The sequence below is a fragment of the Andrographis paniculata genome, unplaced genomic scaffold (assembly GCF_009805555.1).
Source record: "Andrographis paniculata isolate CXL003 unplaced genomic scaffold, ASM980555v1 Contig46END, whole genome shotgun sequence".
Lineage (NCBI taxonomy): Eukaryota > Viridiplantae > Streptophyta > Magnoliopsida > Lamiales > Acanthaceae > Andrographis > Andrographis paniculata.
Window position 1 is genome coordinate 3,383,547 of NW_026137580.1, and position 17,423 is coordinate 3,400,969.

Below are 17,423 nucleotides of genomic sequence, written 5' to 3' on the forward strand. Positions count from 1 at the left end.
ATAATATTTATATATTAATAAATACAAACTGAAATTGAAATAATTATTTATTTAAAATAAAAATTATTATATACAATTAAAAACTAAAATTAAAAAATTGTGAAACAAACCCTAGACGTCCGCCCCATCTAGTACTTCTTCCTTTGTTTCATCTTATTTGTTCTTCTTCTTATTTGTTCTTTTTTCTTCTTTCTTTTTTTTCTTTTCTTCTTCTCCTTCCCGTTTGTCCTCCTTCACATTCTTTTAAAATTTTCCCGTATTTTGATTTATATAATATTTTATCTTATTTCCCCATTTCATTATCTCCCTTATGAGCTTCTCCCAATTCTTTTGTCCCTCCGCCATTTCAGTAAGCCTTAGCTACCTCCGCTTTCAATTTTCTTCCATTTGCCATCTTCATCTCCTATTTTCGAGAAAAAACAAAGATTCAGCTCCGATTCATTTTCAATTTTGTTTACCCCCAATACCTTCACCATAACCTTTTTTCTACCATCGACGATGATGAAATCGATAGTACCACCCGCCCCACTTCCAACCGCTTCCGAATCCATCATCATTCGTCTTGTCTATAGATGGTAAACATCGAAGAAAGGTTGTTTCATTGCCTATTTTTCATAAGAAAATTCCAATTTCAAACATAATATTAATACTAGAAATTTGCAAGGCTGCTTTGGATTGAAGTACCTTCTTTAATTATATTAATTATTCTCCTACTGATATTTATTTTAGAATTATAGTTGTGATTATGATTAAATTATGTTGGAGTTTGGATTTAGATTGGAATTAGTTGTCGAATTTATATGCATAGTTGGTATATGATAATTTTTAATTGGTGAATTGCGAAGTTTGTCCAGAAGATTTGAATAGGATGAATTGAGAACTCATTTATTATGTTGGTTTTAGGATTAGTCGATAATTGAAGTTGCATATGAACAGCCTGGAAGGGCTGGTTGTTGGATGTATTTTAGAAATTCACTCGATTTTGAGAATTGATAATTGAGGTTAGAAGTGTTTTTACGAAAAAGTAAAATATCTTAGTTCAAGGATTGCTCATTTGAACTTTATTGTGTGCTTCCAATTTCCGAAATCAAGGAAAGTCATGTTGCTTTGAATCTATACGTTAGAGAAAGATATATTGCAATAGATAACATTTGTTGTTTGAATGTAGGGCATTCGATGAAATTTTGCATACAGGCTCCTGCTTTGGGGATAATTTGAACATTTTCAGATTTTTTTTTAAAGAAGATTCAACACTTATTTTGCAATAAGTGTGAGGAGGAGGATGCCTTAAGAATTTCCGAGCCTCGAAGATGTCGAAAAAGACCCCTCCCAAGCATAATCAATGTTGTCCGAGGATGAACAATTCTACAAGTGTCAAGAGAGAAGTTTAATTGGCACCATAAAAAATGTAAAATATATATATATATATATGCAGCTGCAACAATAAAATCAGGAAGTATTTCTTTATTTCCTTCTCAATTATTTATGACGGCCTATTTATTATTTCGTAGAATATGTGTTACTTAGAAAATTAGTTTAGGTGTAATCTATTTAGGTGTAGTGTAAGTTAGCATAATTGACTTAGATCCATAATCTGTTTATACATAGGTTGTTGTTATTAACATTTAGAACATAATTGGATTTTTTTGTAGAATATTTAGTTGTTGTACTTCTTAGTATTAGATTGTTCTCTCTTAGTCTAACAATTAACATAGCATTAATTCAATCTGTTGTGCATATAATTATTTGATTGGAAGTGCTTGAGTGTAGCTGTCTTAGCTTATTAGATTCAATCGTGTTTGAATTTGTAATTAGTTGCAGCTTAGGTCTTGTAGTGTAGAATATATTTGTGATGCTCAGTTACTTGCATATTTGTATAATCATGTATATTTAGTTGTTAAAGTTAGTCTCTGGTGTTGTTGAATCCATTATTTTAGGTTAGCTACTGTAATCAAACTTGATTTAGATCGAATTTGGCCAACTCTAGTTTTGATAGATAGATGTAGGATTAGTGTTAATAGATATCTTCATTAGTTAGATCAACATGATTCTATATTAGCTACTCCTGCATTCATTAGTCCTAGACAACCTTAGATTGAATTGACATTATTGCCGTGTACAACCTTAGATTGAATTGACATTATTGCCGTGTATTACAGTAGTATAAGAATGTCATTTGGTTAGTTTAGTAGTAGTAGTAATACAGATTTGCATTCCCACATTCGAGTTTCTGCAAATATTAGTTATTTAATTTTGTTGCTTCTTGTTTGGTTTGCATTGTGCTAGGTTTTTATTTTGTAGTTAACTTTTTTTAGATAGCTTTTTAGGTTATTATCTAATTTAATTGGATTTTCTTAGCATTGATTATTGTCGTAGTAAAGTTTATGTAGTTTTATTCTTTTGATTATGCTGCTTGTTTAGCCTAGCTACCATAGATGCTAATTAGGTTGGATCAGTTTCTTAGTGTAGAAAGAAGTTTGCTTAATTTTACTAATTAATTATGTTACCAGTTAACTATTTATTTAATTACTTAAGTTTTTCGTAATCTTGTATGTTTTCTGCTAATTTTTTTTTTTAAGGGCGTATTTGGCAATTAGCTGATAGCTATCAACTGATTCAATTAGCTGATAGTTGTTAGCTGATTCAATTAGTTGGTTTGACTAGCTGATTCGATTAGCTGTTTGTATTAAAATGTTTGGTAAAACAACTGTTTGATATTAGCTGTTTATACGTAAAATGACAATTGAGGACATTTCTATTTTATTTTTGTTTCTAATATATTTAATTATGTTTTTTTGAGTTTAGAATGTTTAAAATTTGTTGTTATTAGTTATTGAAAATAAAAGTATTATAAAAGTATTTATTTTTATTACAGTTAGATTTAAAAAATAATATATTTTTATTAAAATATATAAATAGTTTTTCTATTGAAAATGTTGTAAAATATAAAATAATAAATTTTTCGTGTATATATTTATTATGTTAGTTATCGATTAGTTCATTATATTTATAATTTTTAATAAAATTAATTAATTAAATTTATTTTTAGTATAAAATTTATATAATGTAATTTTAATATAAAAAAAATTATTAATATTTATATTTTCTATTTTATGTTGATTTTAATAAATTTATATATTTTACAATTAAAATAATTTTTATATAAAAATTAATTATTTTAAATTTATAAAAGTAAAACTATAATATAATAAAATATTCTAATATAATTAATAAATAATCAAAATATATTTATTTGTGTAAAATGCATAATAAATTTTTATGGGCATATAAGGAATAAAAAAATTTTTACAGAAAAAGCTATTTGAAAACGCTGGGTAAGTTAGCTTTTCAGAAATTAGTTTTTTGGATCCAAAAAATTATTTCTAAAAGCTAATTTATCAAACACCTAAATTAGTTTTTTGACCGGTCAAACAGCTAAAAGTTATTCAATAAGCTAAAAGCTCTTAAAAAAGCTATCTGCGAGACACCCCCTAAATCTAGTTATGTGTTTGATTTTTGTTATTCATTTAAATAATGCAGCTTGCTTGCCTACCTACTTTCTTAATTAATTATTTATATAGTTAATTAGTTACCTTAGTTTAATTTTTATTAGTATAGTAGTAATAATTTTATATAGGCCCATAGTAATTTTTCTTTTCGTATCACTTAACCGCAATAAATAATATGTGCTAATTAATTTATATGGGGTTAATTTATTTTGGCCTAAATTATTCATATTTATTTTATGTAAATTATGTTGGTTAAATTATCTTTTGTAATTTATGTTGAGCTAAATAATTTTATATTATTATATTTATAATATTTAATTATATATTTAAAATAAGGTTACCTATGATCTTTTGATCTCTCATGGGTTGAAAGAATGTGTTGTCAGTAAGGGGTGTTGTTGTCCGATCCTACCACAGCTTTGTGGTCATCTTGGTGATGTTCTCTATGTAAAATTGATTTTGGTTCCAACCATTTTGAGACAAGCATGTTCTATGCCTGTTAGTGAGTAGAGTTATACATAATGCGGTGACAATGGTATTTATGTGGAACTGTGATTGGATGGATGTTTGTTGAGTATGGTCTTGGGTAGCATATACATTTATAGTTTAAAGATTATTGTAGTTGTTGATTGGTGAATTGATATTATTATGAAACCATTTTGCTTAATGTTTCAATTCAAAGTATTTGGTGTTTGAATACATTTACACTCAATTCATTGTTGTTTTTAAATCCATACATGTTTAAGTTGGTTGTGAAAACAAACAACTTTAACATATATCAAATAAATTGATTATACTGTTGGTTGTTTTATAATTGTGATAGTGTATGGATGTTGGTCCAAGTTTCATCAAGATAGGGTTTATGCTATAATTATATTTATGTTGTTCTATATTTTACAATTTTGATTATACTGTTGTATGAATGGTTGGATTCGGCGAATCATCTCCGACTTTTTTCCTTACATATGTTGCAATGTTTCAGTTAATATCTTTAATATTTTATATTGACTAAATATTTTTGAGTTACATTTTGTTTCCGATGATATGCACATGTTTCTTTATATGTACGTAGGTGATACCATTGACATAGTGAAGGTTTTTGTCACTGCCGTTCCGGAGGCCGCGCTCATTCTACGAACGGCATCTTGAGCGCAAACACTCCGTGAGGTTGTCCACGTCGAGCCAATAAAATGGACATTCAAGGATGTACATAACCATTTTTGAAAGACTTTCTATTATATTATAACTTAACCATCTCGCAAGTTAATTCTTTTATAATTCTGCACTATTTCGGCAACTTGTTCGTCTCCCATAATTGCCGTGTATGTTCACTTTGATGTTGCATGGGACGATAGCGTTGCACATAATTCTATGATGATTTGCTTTCCTTTGTGGATTGATATTGATTGAGTCATTTCCGTTGGTTGAACTTGCATATTCTGTTTTCTTTTGTGTGTTTGTTGCTATGTTTTGCCCTTGGATTGTATATGTCTAGCCATACGCAAAATAGTTATATTCCTACACAGTGTGTACTTGGTGCAACTAATTGTGATACATATTTGTTGTAATATTTTTATATTTTGTAATGTAATTTCGCAATATTTTCTCGCATCATACAAATTTTTTGGTTTTTTGTTATTACTGAGAAAATAAGAATACTTTTGTTGTTGCAAAATTATGAACATTAAAAATACCGTTACAAAAAAATATGAATGTCTTTTAAAATAATTTTCTGACAACCAGTTTATTGCAACAAAAATTTTACCGTAACAAACGCTGTTACAAATGCATGAATATTTATTGTAACGATTCTTTTATTACAAAAAACATCCGCTATAAATAAATCAAAAAAACATTGTTACCATTACAAAAATTGCTACAACAAGATTTTTCACGTGTGTTGACCCACTCACTTTTTGTTACAAAAAATGTCGGTACATAGACTTTTTGTAACTCGAGTATATGCACCGGTCAAAATCTGATAGAACCTCGTTACAAATACCTCATTATAACAAAAAACGGTCCATTTGTAGCGATTTTAAAGCCGCTACAAATGTTCATTTTTTTTGTAGTGCTTATCTAACTAAGAGAACTTTCTTATATGATTTGAGCTCTCGGAAATTGAACATACTATAAGCAGTAAAATCACTTGAATGTAATGTAATTTACAAAAGAAATTAGTCCTATTTATACACTTTCTAGATTGGAAGTTTGCAGCAGTTGAGCGGTTGTAGAGCAGCAGTTGGAAACAGTTGAAAGACTATTACAACTGCTGGGTAATTAGAAAGTTGGGCGGTTGATTGGTTAACCCTGCTCAAATAGAAAATTACTTGCCTTCGTAGTTATACCATAAACTTGTTTTTGTTTAAAAATTATGGCAGTCTGAAACGATGTTATAGCCATTGATAACTTTTTCAGATCGTATACTTTATTTGTTTTTGTCAACATTCTGTTTGCAACCACAAACTATCGGCTTCAAATATTTTTATTAGGATATTTTGATAATTTGAAGTCATTGGGTGATTACGATTGGGAGACTCCATGCCATCAGTACCTACTGAAATTCACCCGGGACATCAAATCTGGGAAGACTTACTTGATTGGATGCACCATGGATTTATTAGTATGCATTTAATTTATGCATTAAGGTGAGAAAAAATTGAGATAGTCTACGCTTATTGAAATCATTGGTTTTCTTCATTGCACGTCTGGATTAACGAGCGTACTTTGGCACTCGACAAAGAGAGAGGACTACCTACAATGCCCCGTTGCTTTAGATGGCTTCGTAGTAGGCTTGTATGCATATAAGCTGAGAACTATGCTTTAGAAGATATAGACTGTTACCCACTAGGCGGCTGGGTAGCCGAATTCGATGACATCAAGGCTTATAGGGCAAATATTGTTGCAAGAAATTTTAGTAGGGCGCCTAGTTCAATTTGAATGATTGAGGTGTAATTTGTTACAATTGGATTGAAGAATAACTAAGATTTGTGGCCAAATAGGGGTACTTATCCGTTTATGTTATATTTTGACATAAACTTTACTGATCATCGACTATTTCAAACTAACATATGATATTTTAAGAGGTTGTCTAAATATGTACTTGCATTATGGTCATGTATATGTTTGTATACATGATAGGTTGACAAGATTTCATGATTAAGTATCAACAAGCCCTAGGCCGTTACTACATACTCCCAATGATAATATTAATAGTTTTATTTCACTCATTTATATACCTTTGTATATAATTTGGACACTTATGTCATGTGCACAGATGTACTAAAAGAGAACAAATACTCATAGAAGTAAATAATATACTTTGGTTAGCAATATTCTATAATGGGGTATCGACAAACCCCTAGCCTGAGACCACATACCCCTAATGATGGTATTTGTACTTTTATTTCAAAAATTTATATACCTCTAAACTAATTGAATCCATTTGTATAAAGAATATGATATCTAAGTAATTTTAAATGTAATCAAAAAATAGTGAAAAGACGTGTACTCACTAAATTATTCTGAAAGCACCAGTGAACCAGTAACATATACTCATCAATGACTAATATGTTCCCTACAGTGTGGGAAAATCCAATATGTCTCATGACTAATACTTGTTATCCCTTTTACCTCATTTACTCTTGCTAGATGTTACATCTCACTTTCAGAAAATTTTGGACAAACAATTACAATACAAAGAACATGTTAGGTCATCATTTATGCACTGACTTTAATATATCTATTACTTTTGGTCACCTCAATATATGTTATTTTATATCTATCGTAATTGACGTTCTTATCCACCCTTGAATGTGTTGATAGGTTCTTTCATATGTCATTTCGGGAGCATCCTCTGTTGCAAACTCGTTGTCTAGAAAGTGGATATAATGTTATCAACTCGTATTTGTTTGATCCAACAAAACTCATTGACAAATTCTACTGATATTACTTGAATATTCGTGTTCACATTAATAATACTTGCACATGATTGTAAATACTTCCATACATAAACACGCACCATCTTACTCGGATATGTATACACCTGATATTAATGAATATACTCTCTGAATGTCACAATACTTGTATTTTCATTGCTGAAACTCCTTCAAAAATATTAAATACCTTCATAAATAAATTTAGTTTATATTAATATAATTTCAGATAAATGATAGGGGTACACTATGGGCCGCGTTATACCGTAATGAGTACTTAGGGGACGTAAAAGACCTAAAGTATTACGTAGAATTTAATAAGAAAATTCCTATGTAATATATTTTCGTTGTTAATAATTATTATTCTTGATCATATTTAATATAATTAAAATAACATGTAATGTACTTTCGTTATAAATTTATGTACCCTTCTTTTTTACTTTGGAAGAATTATTTTGGACTAATATGTACCTTGGAAAAATAGTTGTGTACATCTAGTAATATGCAGGAGACATCATCAAATTTTCAAATCATTCAATAGTGATCTCATACATAAATTACGTTCAATGTACAATATTTCATAAACAAAAGAAATTTTCAACCATAAGAAACATGCAAGAAATACCTACGATAAAATCTCCTTGCAATTTCTTCGGTTGTGTCATGACGACCAAAACAATCATATTTTTTTAGTATGTTTCATCTGCTGTGATTCAAATCACATTTTGCTTTGTCCGGCCCGGTTAGAAAAATGATGTGTGAAAAATTATCTTTGTCTCCAGGTTGTTACGCCACATCCATATCATGGGTTGGCACCAGGTTAATTGATTCATTATAGACATCATATGTTGCCGGATAGAATCAAGCATCCAAAGAAAATGTAATGACCTTGTTGAGCTCACCCAACTATTCAATGATTCAGCTATATTGTTATTTATTATCCTCCAACGAGTCTCTTAGAGTAGATAATTCGTCCGACGCTAGTACTGTAATTATGCAATGAAACTTCGGGCAAGTGACATGGCCTCCACAAGATACGTTATATGCTGTTCAAAATTCTTCTATAGAGGGGCATAATCAGCTTTGTTGAAAATGGATGTCCATCATTTCTTGTTGTGCATCGGATATCTCTGCACTACCTATATGAAATATAATTACCTTTTTGTACATATCATACTAAATAAATGTATTATTTATACATAACTGAGTGCAAAAGTTGCTCATTAGGTATCGAAGACAATATGCATGATGGACTCCGAAAATTATGGCAGGAATAAACTTTAGAAGTTCTGAGTGTCTATCCAAAAATATATGCATTCTTTCCAATTATCGACCATCAATGTGAATAACAAACCTTACCTCCAGAAAAATTATTTCCAATTTTTATTATTTTCGGCAGACACCGCTGCATAGCTACAAGATATTAACATTATCTAATACAAACACATAAAATAAACACCAAAGTTCATAATGAGTAATCGTAGTATATACCAACAAAATCAAAGTATTTTAAACAAATGCGTCATAAAATAGCAAAAATCATATATATATGATTAATAAATATAGGTATATTACATTATAAAAATGTATCCGTGAAAATACCCACGCATACTAGCAGAAAATCGCAACAGCTCCAACAAAGATTTTTTCCAATACATACTGTCATAACGAAAGGTCATTCACAATTAGAAACTGTTGCAATCATAATCTCAAATAGGACAACAATTACCGAAGCAATAGTGAAATACTTATCGAAATCGATCGTGAATCCTAACAGCACTATCGCAATCAACCAACAAAATCATCACACCAAAAGAACATCGCAAGATGAGTAATTGAACATTCACCTTACCCATTTCTCCATTGCGTGAAATAAACCTAAAATTTGGAATTTGGATTCGGAATCCATTACAAATTCACCATCGAGCGTAGACTCCCATTCGCGAACGAAACCTAATGATGTAGACAATCTTTTTCCTTTGCGTGAATGAAATCAAATGTTGGGCACAATCTCTTTTTTTCGCGTGAAAAAATACCTAACAAATAGAAAAAGAATTAAAAATTGATAAGTTAAATTTTTGGAATAAGATGAAGGTAAAATTGGAAATAAGAAGGGGGTGGAGAGTTAATAGTAAGAAGTTTTTAAAATGAGGGAGTGCAGATTCCACTAATGAAATAGAAGTGACTATTTTATAACAATTGTCCGTAGTTAACAATTAGTTATGATAAGGAGGGTTAAGTTTTAATTAATAAAATAAATTTATATATTATATTTATTTAATATTTATCTTGTAAGTTATTTTAAATAAATAAATTTTATGTTAAAATGATTATTTTGTTATTAAATAATTTAATTTTCTTACATATAATTTAATTTTTATTTATATTTTATTTACATGATATAAATATATATATGTTTATTTTAAAACAAATTTTGTTACACTATCTATTATTCTTATATCAAAATTATGTGTTATTAATAAATTAATGCAAAATTTTATTAAATACTTTTAACTCTATTTTGCATAACTATATTACATTTTTCTTAATTTGCGGTGGTTGTAATTTATCTCCAATCATACCTTTTTTTTTTTTTTTCTTTTTTTTTTTTTTTTTTTTTGTCTTACAGTAACTTATCTTCAATAATACACTCTTTTTTTACAACTTAAATAACATATCTCCAATCATACATTCTATTTTGCAAATTAAAGAATATTTTATCTATATTATATACTCACTCCGTCCCACATACCATGTCCATGTTGCCGTTTATGTCCGTCCCACATTACATGTTACTTTCCTTTTTTGAAAAATGATTACACACTTTAATCTCATTTTAAACTTTTTTATTTATTTATTTTTTAATTTTAATTAAACTAATTAGTTATTTTAATTTTAATTTATAATTATTTATATTATAAAATAATTATTTTAACTAATACATTCTTAATTATCTACTAATTACATCCCTCCTAGAATACCGTATCTACATCCCTCCTAATTATTTATATTATAAAATAATTATTTTCACTAATACATTCTTAATTATCTACTAATTACATCCCTCCTAGAATACCGTGTCTACAGTATAGCAAACACGGTATATGGAACGGAGGGAGTATTATATAGTGTTATTTTTTTTATAATTTTTAAAACTTATAAATAACATCAAATATTTTATTATTTTTTATATATTTAATTTATAAAAATATTTTAAATATTACCCCCTCCGTCCCATAACTATATATTTATTTGTTTTTTGCACGGAATTTTAGAAATATTAGTATTATATTGAGATATAGTAGGAATAAAGTAAAAATGACTAAAATGACCTTTTAGTATTGTATGATATAAAAGTAATGATATATCTGTGATATATTGGAAGTTGTAAGGATATTTATAATATTAAGTAGATAGTACATTTAAAATGGATACTTTGTTATGTGAAAGACTAAAATAGAAAAATAAATACCTTGAAGTAAATTAATTAATTAAATTTATAAATTTTTTATTACTTGATATACAAAGTAATAAATATTTTTAAATTAAATAAATTAAAATATCATAATATTATTAATATTTATACAAATTATAAATAAAAATACTATATAGAATTGTTTGATTAAATATCGTAAATACAATAGAAATTAATTATAAAATTAAAATATAAATATAAATAGAATTTATTTTATAAATAATAAAATAAAAATTACAAATTATAAAATAAATAAGTAAAAGTATAATTTTTTAAATAAATTTCTAATTTAGAATAAAAATAAAATAAAATAAAACTCATCCCAAAGGATGATAACTGCTTGAATAAATATAAGGTGGATTGGAGTAACCGAATCTTTATTTTGCAAAGTGAGTTGGAAATGATCTACCCAAAAATAAAAAAATAATTTTATTTTTTTTTCATTTCTAATCAAATACTTCTTCCATTCAGCTAATTTATCCAATATCTGTGTACGAAGTTTTAGGTATAATGCAACGAAATAAATACATTGTTACAATTTTAAGATTCTCTCACTTCCTTTTCCTCCCTTCACCTTGTTTGGACCAGACCCCGAAAATGTTAAGCTAAGCGCTATGATTAGTCGTTAATCAGCATCTTAATCTAATTATATATATGACGGTAATCAATTCAAAAATCGACACGTGTTCTTCCTCTTCCCTCCCATCGATTGTCATCACGCAGTGGAGGTTTATTTCTTCAATTCGATCACCTTAAATAAAGTATCGTCTATGCCTTATGAGATGTAGGGTTTCGATGTGATCTGAACGACGTGATTTTTCATTCTTTTATTCTTAACAAAATATGGGTTTGGCCTTTATGATGTCTGTACGATTTATTTGTGGAGATGTTATTAGGGTTTAAATTTGTTCCGCTTTAGATGAATTCTGTCTCTCCCCGGCTTTGAATCGTGATTGAATTTTCTTTGTTATAATCGCAACTCTTTGGTTAATTTCGTATTCCTGGAAGCTGGATATTCTCGAATTGAACCACTTGTACGTATGCGTTCTGAGAGGGTAATGTAAGGCAGGAATGAGCTTGAGCAATGCTTGTGTGCAGATATGTGGTATTGTGCATTATTCTGTAGTTGTTCAAAGTATTTGCCAATCAGATGTATTTGACTGAGAGATTATATCCAGGCTATTTTAACCAGTAGTATTCAATACATCATCATTATATCTGTGTTTGATCCTTGGTCTTGGTAAGGATGAAGACTTCGGTTTTCCAATTTTACTTATATTGATAAGATTGTTACCCCATAACACGTTTCTTACAATTTGAAGTGCCAATTTATTTTTTATTTTTATTTTTTTTGTGGCAAATTCAGAAGGAAATTCAAGCTCTACTAACTATTGAATGTCATTATCCGACATTGTCTATTTTTCAGTTAAATTTGATGATGATAAAAGCGATGCTCCTTAACATGCATCTAGTAACCAATCCATCTATATTTTCAATTTTTTCAATGTAATGTTTTAATATGTCCTGTCTACTCTCTGCTTGCAGAATTTCATTCTGTTTATGTAACTTTTTGCCCCTTTAGGTGTTTCTTACATGTTATTCACTGGAATGTATTATATATTTATACTATTAAAATGGTTTTTTTTTTTTTATTATTGTTATTATTGATTTTTTTTTTCAAAGTATAGTAGATCTATAGTATATGATCCAATAATAACACAATGTGGAGCAAAGCCTTCCCAATCGTTGCTTCCACTGCAAGTTTGAGCCTTGTAATGTATGGAAGTGGAAGTGCAATTAGACATGCTTCTACTTCATTACTCCCAACTATTTATTCTGTCTTTGATTTCCTTCAAGTACTTTCCATATTGTATTGTAAGGTTTAAGTTTTTGTTGTTGTGGAATCCTTCTTATTTCAATTCCTCAATCTTGTGTAATTCCCTGCCTATGTGAACAGTGGTTTCTGGGACGAATTCAACTAATTGACCTGGAAAAATATGACAATTGCCAGAACTGGAGTATTTGTGGATGATTATTTGGAGTGTGAGTTGTCGGCTAACGGTTATGGATTTATTTCTATATAATAATTTTAGATAATGTTATAGATTGAATCTAACTACGTACAATATTATTATTTCCAAAGATTCCAGCACGTTGCCTGCAGAGCTTCAAAGGCTTCTCAACACTATTCGAGAATTGGATGAGCGTTCCCAAGGTTGTCCTCTCTCTTACGTGTGTGTATATTTAGAGTGATTATGTGTCATATTATGTATTCGGCATAATGTAATAGAATTTCTCGTTTGCTTATTCATGAAAAAGCAATGATAAACCAGACAAGGCAGCAAACCAAGTATTGTCTGGATGTGGCATCTCAAGGTGGCTCCACTTATGGGAGAAATGATGAGGATGAGGCTTTCGAAAAGCTTCAAAAAGAGATTGAGGCAAACCAGGACAGTGCTGTTAAACTTTGCACCGAGAAGATTCTCTTAGCGCAGCAAGCTTATGACCTTGTAAGTGTTCAATAACATCAATGTTATTGGTAGCAGTAGGGTCTTAGCACCCTCCCAAGATCTTTTTCATTCTTATACTGGAGTTTATGGTGATGCTTTACAGGGACTGTTCTTGTTGAGGAAATTAAGTATTAATCTTCAGTACTCTATGGGATATACATCACCATTATTGTTGTTTATTCAGAATGTTTGATGTGGTTGTAGGATGTAAAAGTATTGTAGTGCATTTACGTGTCAAGTTGCTTCATTGTTGATTGTAGGTTCTCTACTTGTATTAGGTCTAATTAATTATGTTTCTGCTACCATGTAAAGTTTGAGAAGTGTGTAATAATTTTAGTTGACGGCTTAACTCTGATGGCATGTTATCATATGGTTCAATTTTTTGGTCTCATTTGCTAATTTATATAATAAATAAGCTTTAGATGTTGTGACTAAAATGTTTTTGTTTGCTGACTGTATGCTGCTCGTGAATCTGTTAAGAGGGGACTAAAGATGGTATTTGGAAGAGAGGTCCTCAGTTTGTTTCTTTCTTCTCTCTTCAGGCGTGGTTCTTTTAATTAGAACCACCTTCTCAGTTGGTCATTTGACACTTTGTTAACACGGTAGGCTCAGCATTATCCCTGCCCTTGTATCACGAAGTTCATAAATTTTGCTTCTTTACTACTTCCCTCCAGATTGATGGTGACATAAAACATCTTGATGGGGACCTGAGCAACTTTGCAGATGATCTAAAACAAGGTACCCAACTCCTTGCCATTTTAACGTGCATTCTTATTTTGTGCTTAGAAATGGCATTTTAGGCATGGGGTTTTATTATTGTTTGGAAATGTACTTCAAACACAACCTGTTATGGATTTTGTGCCATCTGACTTGACTAATATAGGAAGGCCAATGCTTTGTTCTGTGTACAACCTTTTTAATTGATTTCCATTTTCTGCAGAAGGAAAAATTCCACATGATGAGCCAATTGTTCTTCCTCCATTGCCATTTGTTCAGAAAGCAGAAAAGCGTAGAGTTGTTTATGTAACACCTCAATCGAAGAGGCTTGATAACAGGGATAGTTGGGATAGGGAGCGTGACAGAGACTCCGATCTTTTGCCTCCTCCTCCTCCTGGCGTTGCCTTTAGGAAAGACTTTGCTTCATCTACTGAACTGGATCAGCCCATAGATCCAAACGAACCCATCTACTGTGTCTGCAACCAGGTCTAATACTTACAATAATACTTGCTGCTAGTGATTATTTGTTGTTGCAATGAGTTTATTTGGAGCAAGCCACAAGTGAAGCTTTCCTTGTTGTACAGGTATCTTTTGGTGATATGATTGCTTGTGACAATGATAATGTAAGCCCATTTTTTTTTTTTTTTTTCTGCTTAATCTTCAATTCATCAACATTACAACTACCTGATTGATCTCGACTTATTACTGGCAGTGCCAAGGAGGTGAATGGTTTCACTATTCTTGCGTTGGTCTGACCCCGGAGACTCGGTTTAAAGGAAAGTGGTTCTGCCCCACCTGCAGGCAACTACTGCACTGATTCGATTCATTCGTTATTGCCTGCCTGCCTGCCTAACTTTTAGGGAGGTTATTCTGTGAGTTCTTACATTACAATCCCTGAATGAATAATTTCTGCTGTGATATGATATGATATATATGAGTGAGCACAGATGAAGAATCCAATCCATTTCTGCATTGATACAGGGTTTTTTTTTTTTTGTTTTTTAGATAAATAAAATTAGTGAATTTTTTTATATTTGATTATATGAATGAATAATATACACAGCTAAGCTAAGCTAAGAGATTAATGTGTACGCTTTGCCTTTTGGATGTTAGGATATATATTATCTTAGCTGTCTACCAAAAATGTTAAAAGTAAATTAGTCGGATGATATTTTGCAGCAGCATATACTCTGAAGTTTTATCTCAAGCTTATAATTATAAGAGTAAAGATAAATAGGATGTTAACTATTCTCTGTTTTCAAACCATAAATATTATCCCATATTTATTTTGGTTTTGGAATTTTAGCTTTACATTGGAGATAATGAAACCCAATATGTTATACCTATTAAAGGTGTGTTTGTTTGGGGATTGAATTTTAAATCCGATGCTCATCTCATTTTTTTCCCCCTCCTCAAAAACATTAAATCAAACACATATTTTTTATATTATACTAAAAATCAATTTTACATTCAAAACATCTCATCAACATCTATTTATATTACATCATACAATTATTCAAATTCAAAATTTTTACTATTCAAATCCCAATTCAAAATCCAAATTTCCAAACAAACACACCTTAGATGGAATTAAAACGAGTGAGCGTGGGAACGGGAGTGGAGAGTGAATCCACTTCCGGTGCAGGCAGTCAAGTGCATATGAATGCATGTATGATGTATATATCTCATTTTAATATTACATTCGCCGTTCAATTTTTATTTTTATTTATTTATTATTATTATTATTATTATTATTATTATTATTTAAATTTATTCCTTTTTATTTATTTTTTTTCTTTTTTCTTTTTAATTTGTATTAGGTCAAATAATGAGCATTTTCTTACAACGAAGGGAGTATAAAAACTAAGCGAGCATCATACTTCTTCGAATTCTAACTTGGATTAATTAGAAGATCAACCGAACCGATGGGCGTTGGTAGTATCTACTTTTAGAGCACACAGCTGCAACACGGATACTTAAAAAAGTATCTCTTCATTTTTATTTTTATCTTTTCTAATACTCTGTATCCTAATAAACATAATAAAAATATACTATTACTATTTATATTTATTGAGCACAAAAAATAAGATTTGGGTTTGAATCAGAAGAGTCATTTGGTTGAAAGGTTGTTGGGGCCAAGTCGGTTGGACGGTTGCCCTTACGGGCAGTTTTCATCTGAGTATGGGCTTTGGGACTGTTGGGTGGTTGGTTACAAAGGTTACCAACGTAGAAACGGATTTGGTGAGACGGCTGGTCGGTTGGTCAAAGGTAAACAATATGGAAGCGATTTTTTACGATTACCGACGTGAAAATAATTTTTTTACGATTACTGACGTGGAAGCGGTTTTTTTGGCGGTTCAAGGGTAACCAACATGGGAGCGGTTTCGGACGGTTTGGTTTTATATGTATATAAGCAATCTCGATGATAGAGGATAGACATTTTCTATCACACAAAATTCCAAGAGAATCTCGTCGAGGATCATCATTTTAGTTTTTCAGCTTTCCTTTTTTTCTTTACCAATATTATGTACTGCATGTGTAGGGATCTGTGATCTAACACACTTGTTTAAGTTCAAAATATATTTTTCGAATTTTACTATTTATTGTTGAAATTTTTTCAAGTCAACAAATTGACGACCACAGTGGGAGAAAGACAAAATTGTTGATCCTACGTCTAACGAAAATTTCATACAACTCCGATATGGTCGAGTCGTTGCAAGGAGCTTCATGGTAGGTTCTCAATTTCAAGGCCTCAGCACAACCATTGAGGCCACCACGGCAACGCCACCATCAATTCCCACTAGGGGGGTCATCTCCCAAATACCATATGAATGGTTAAATCATGTTCAACAAATAAACAATCACCAAACAACAACCATGCAGATAATGTTGCACGAGCAACAAAACTTGATACTGAACATGTTAGATCAAGCCCTGTCGAGAGTTATACTTCACTCCGCGCTTTCATCTCCAGGAATGTCTCCGTCGCGCTTTCAGGCAAATTTTGCAGAGCTGTCATTCGTGGACAACACAATTTCAAGTGCTATCGCATGGCCGTCATTCCTGGATACCACCATTCCAAGTGCTACAGCACCTAGTACGGCAGAAGAGAGAGGGAAAATTCCCCTCACTTTTCCAAATATCCCTCTGAGGACTCGGCTTGAGCCGTTTCAACAGAAGGATGACCGACCTTGAGTTTATCCTCATTCCCATTGCAACGGGAAGGATCGGAGACAGCCGTCCAACAGAAAGTCGGTTGGCCTCAAGATATGTCTAC

The 17,423-nt window shown here is 30.7% G+C and overlaps 1 protein-coding gene and 1 long non-coding RNA gene across 8 annotated transcripts; both read left to right on the forward strand.

The window, feature by feature from the left end:
• Nucleotides 1–200: 200 nt before the first annotated feature.
• On the forward strand, nt 201–4,937 carry LOC127252609 (uncharacterized). The gene is made up of 3 exons (XR_007839099.1): nt 201–592; nt 1,169–1,408; nt 4,582–4,937. It is a non-coding gene; the product is annotated as an uncharacterized LOC127252609 (long non-coding RNA).
• Nucleotides 4,938–11,553: 6,616 nt separating this feature from the next.
• Nucleotides 11,554–16,040, forward strand: LOC127252360 (PHD finger protein ING2-like). Of its 7 annotated transcripts, XR_007839071.1 has the most exons (9): nt 11,711–12,159; nt 12,877–12,962; nt 13,063–13,134; nt 13,239–13,429; nt 14,104–14,167; nt 14,370–14,632; nt 14,731–14,769; nt 14,859–15,018; nt 15,967–16,040. XR_007839071.1 is itself a non-coding variant. In XM_051276514.1 (8 exons), the coding sequence occupies exons 2-8, from the start codon at nt 12,917–12,919 to the stop codon at nt 14,961–14,963; spliced, it is 780 nt and encodes a 259-aa protein (XP_051132471.1). In that variant the 5' UTR covers nt 11,554–11,647; nt 12,877–12,916; the 3' UTR covers nt 14,964–15,123. The 7 variants fall into 7 exon arrangements, 6 of the variants coding, with proteins under 6 accessions (XP_051132471.1, XP_051132469.1, XP_051132466.1 ...); XM_051276514.1 differs by lacking the exons at nt 11,711–12,159; nt 15,967–16,040 and adding an exon at nt 11,554–11,647 and having other exon boundaries at nt 14,859–15,123; XM_051276512.1 differs by lacking the exons at nt 11,711–12,159; nt 15,967–16,040 and adding an exon at nt 11,636–11,703 and having other exon boundaries at nt 14,859–15,123.
• Nucleotides 16,041–17,423: the final 1,383 nt, after the last annotated feature.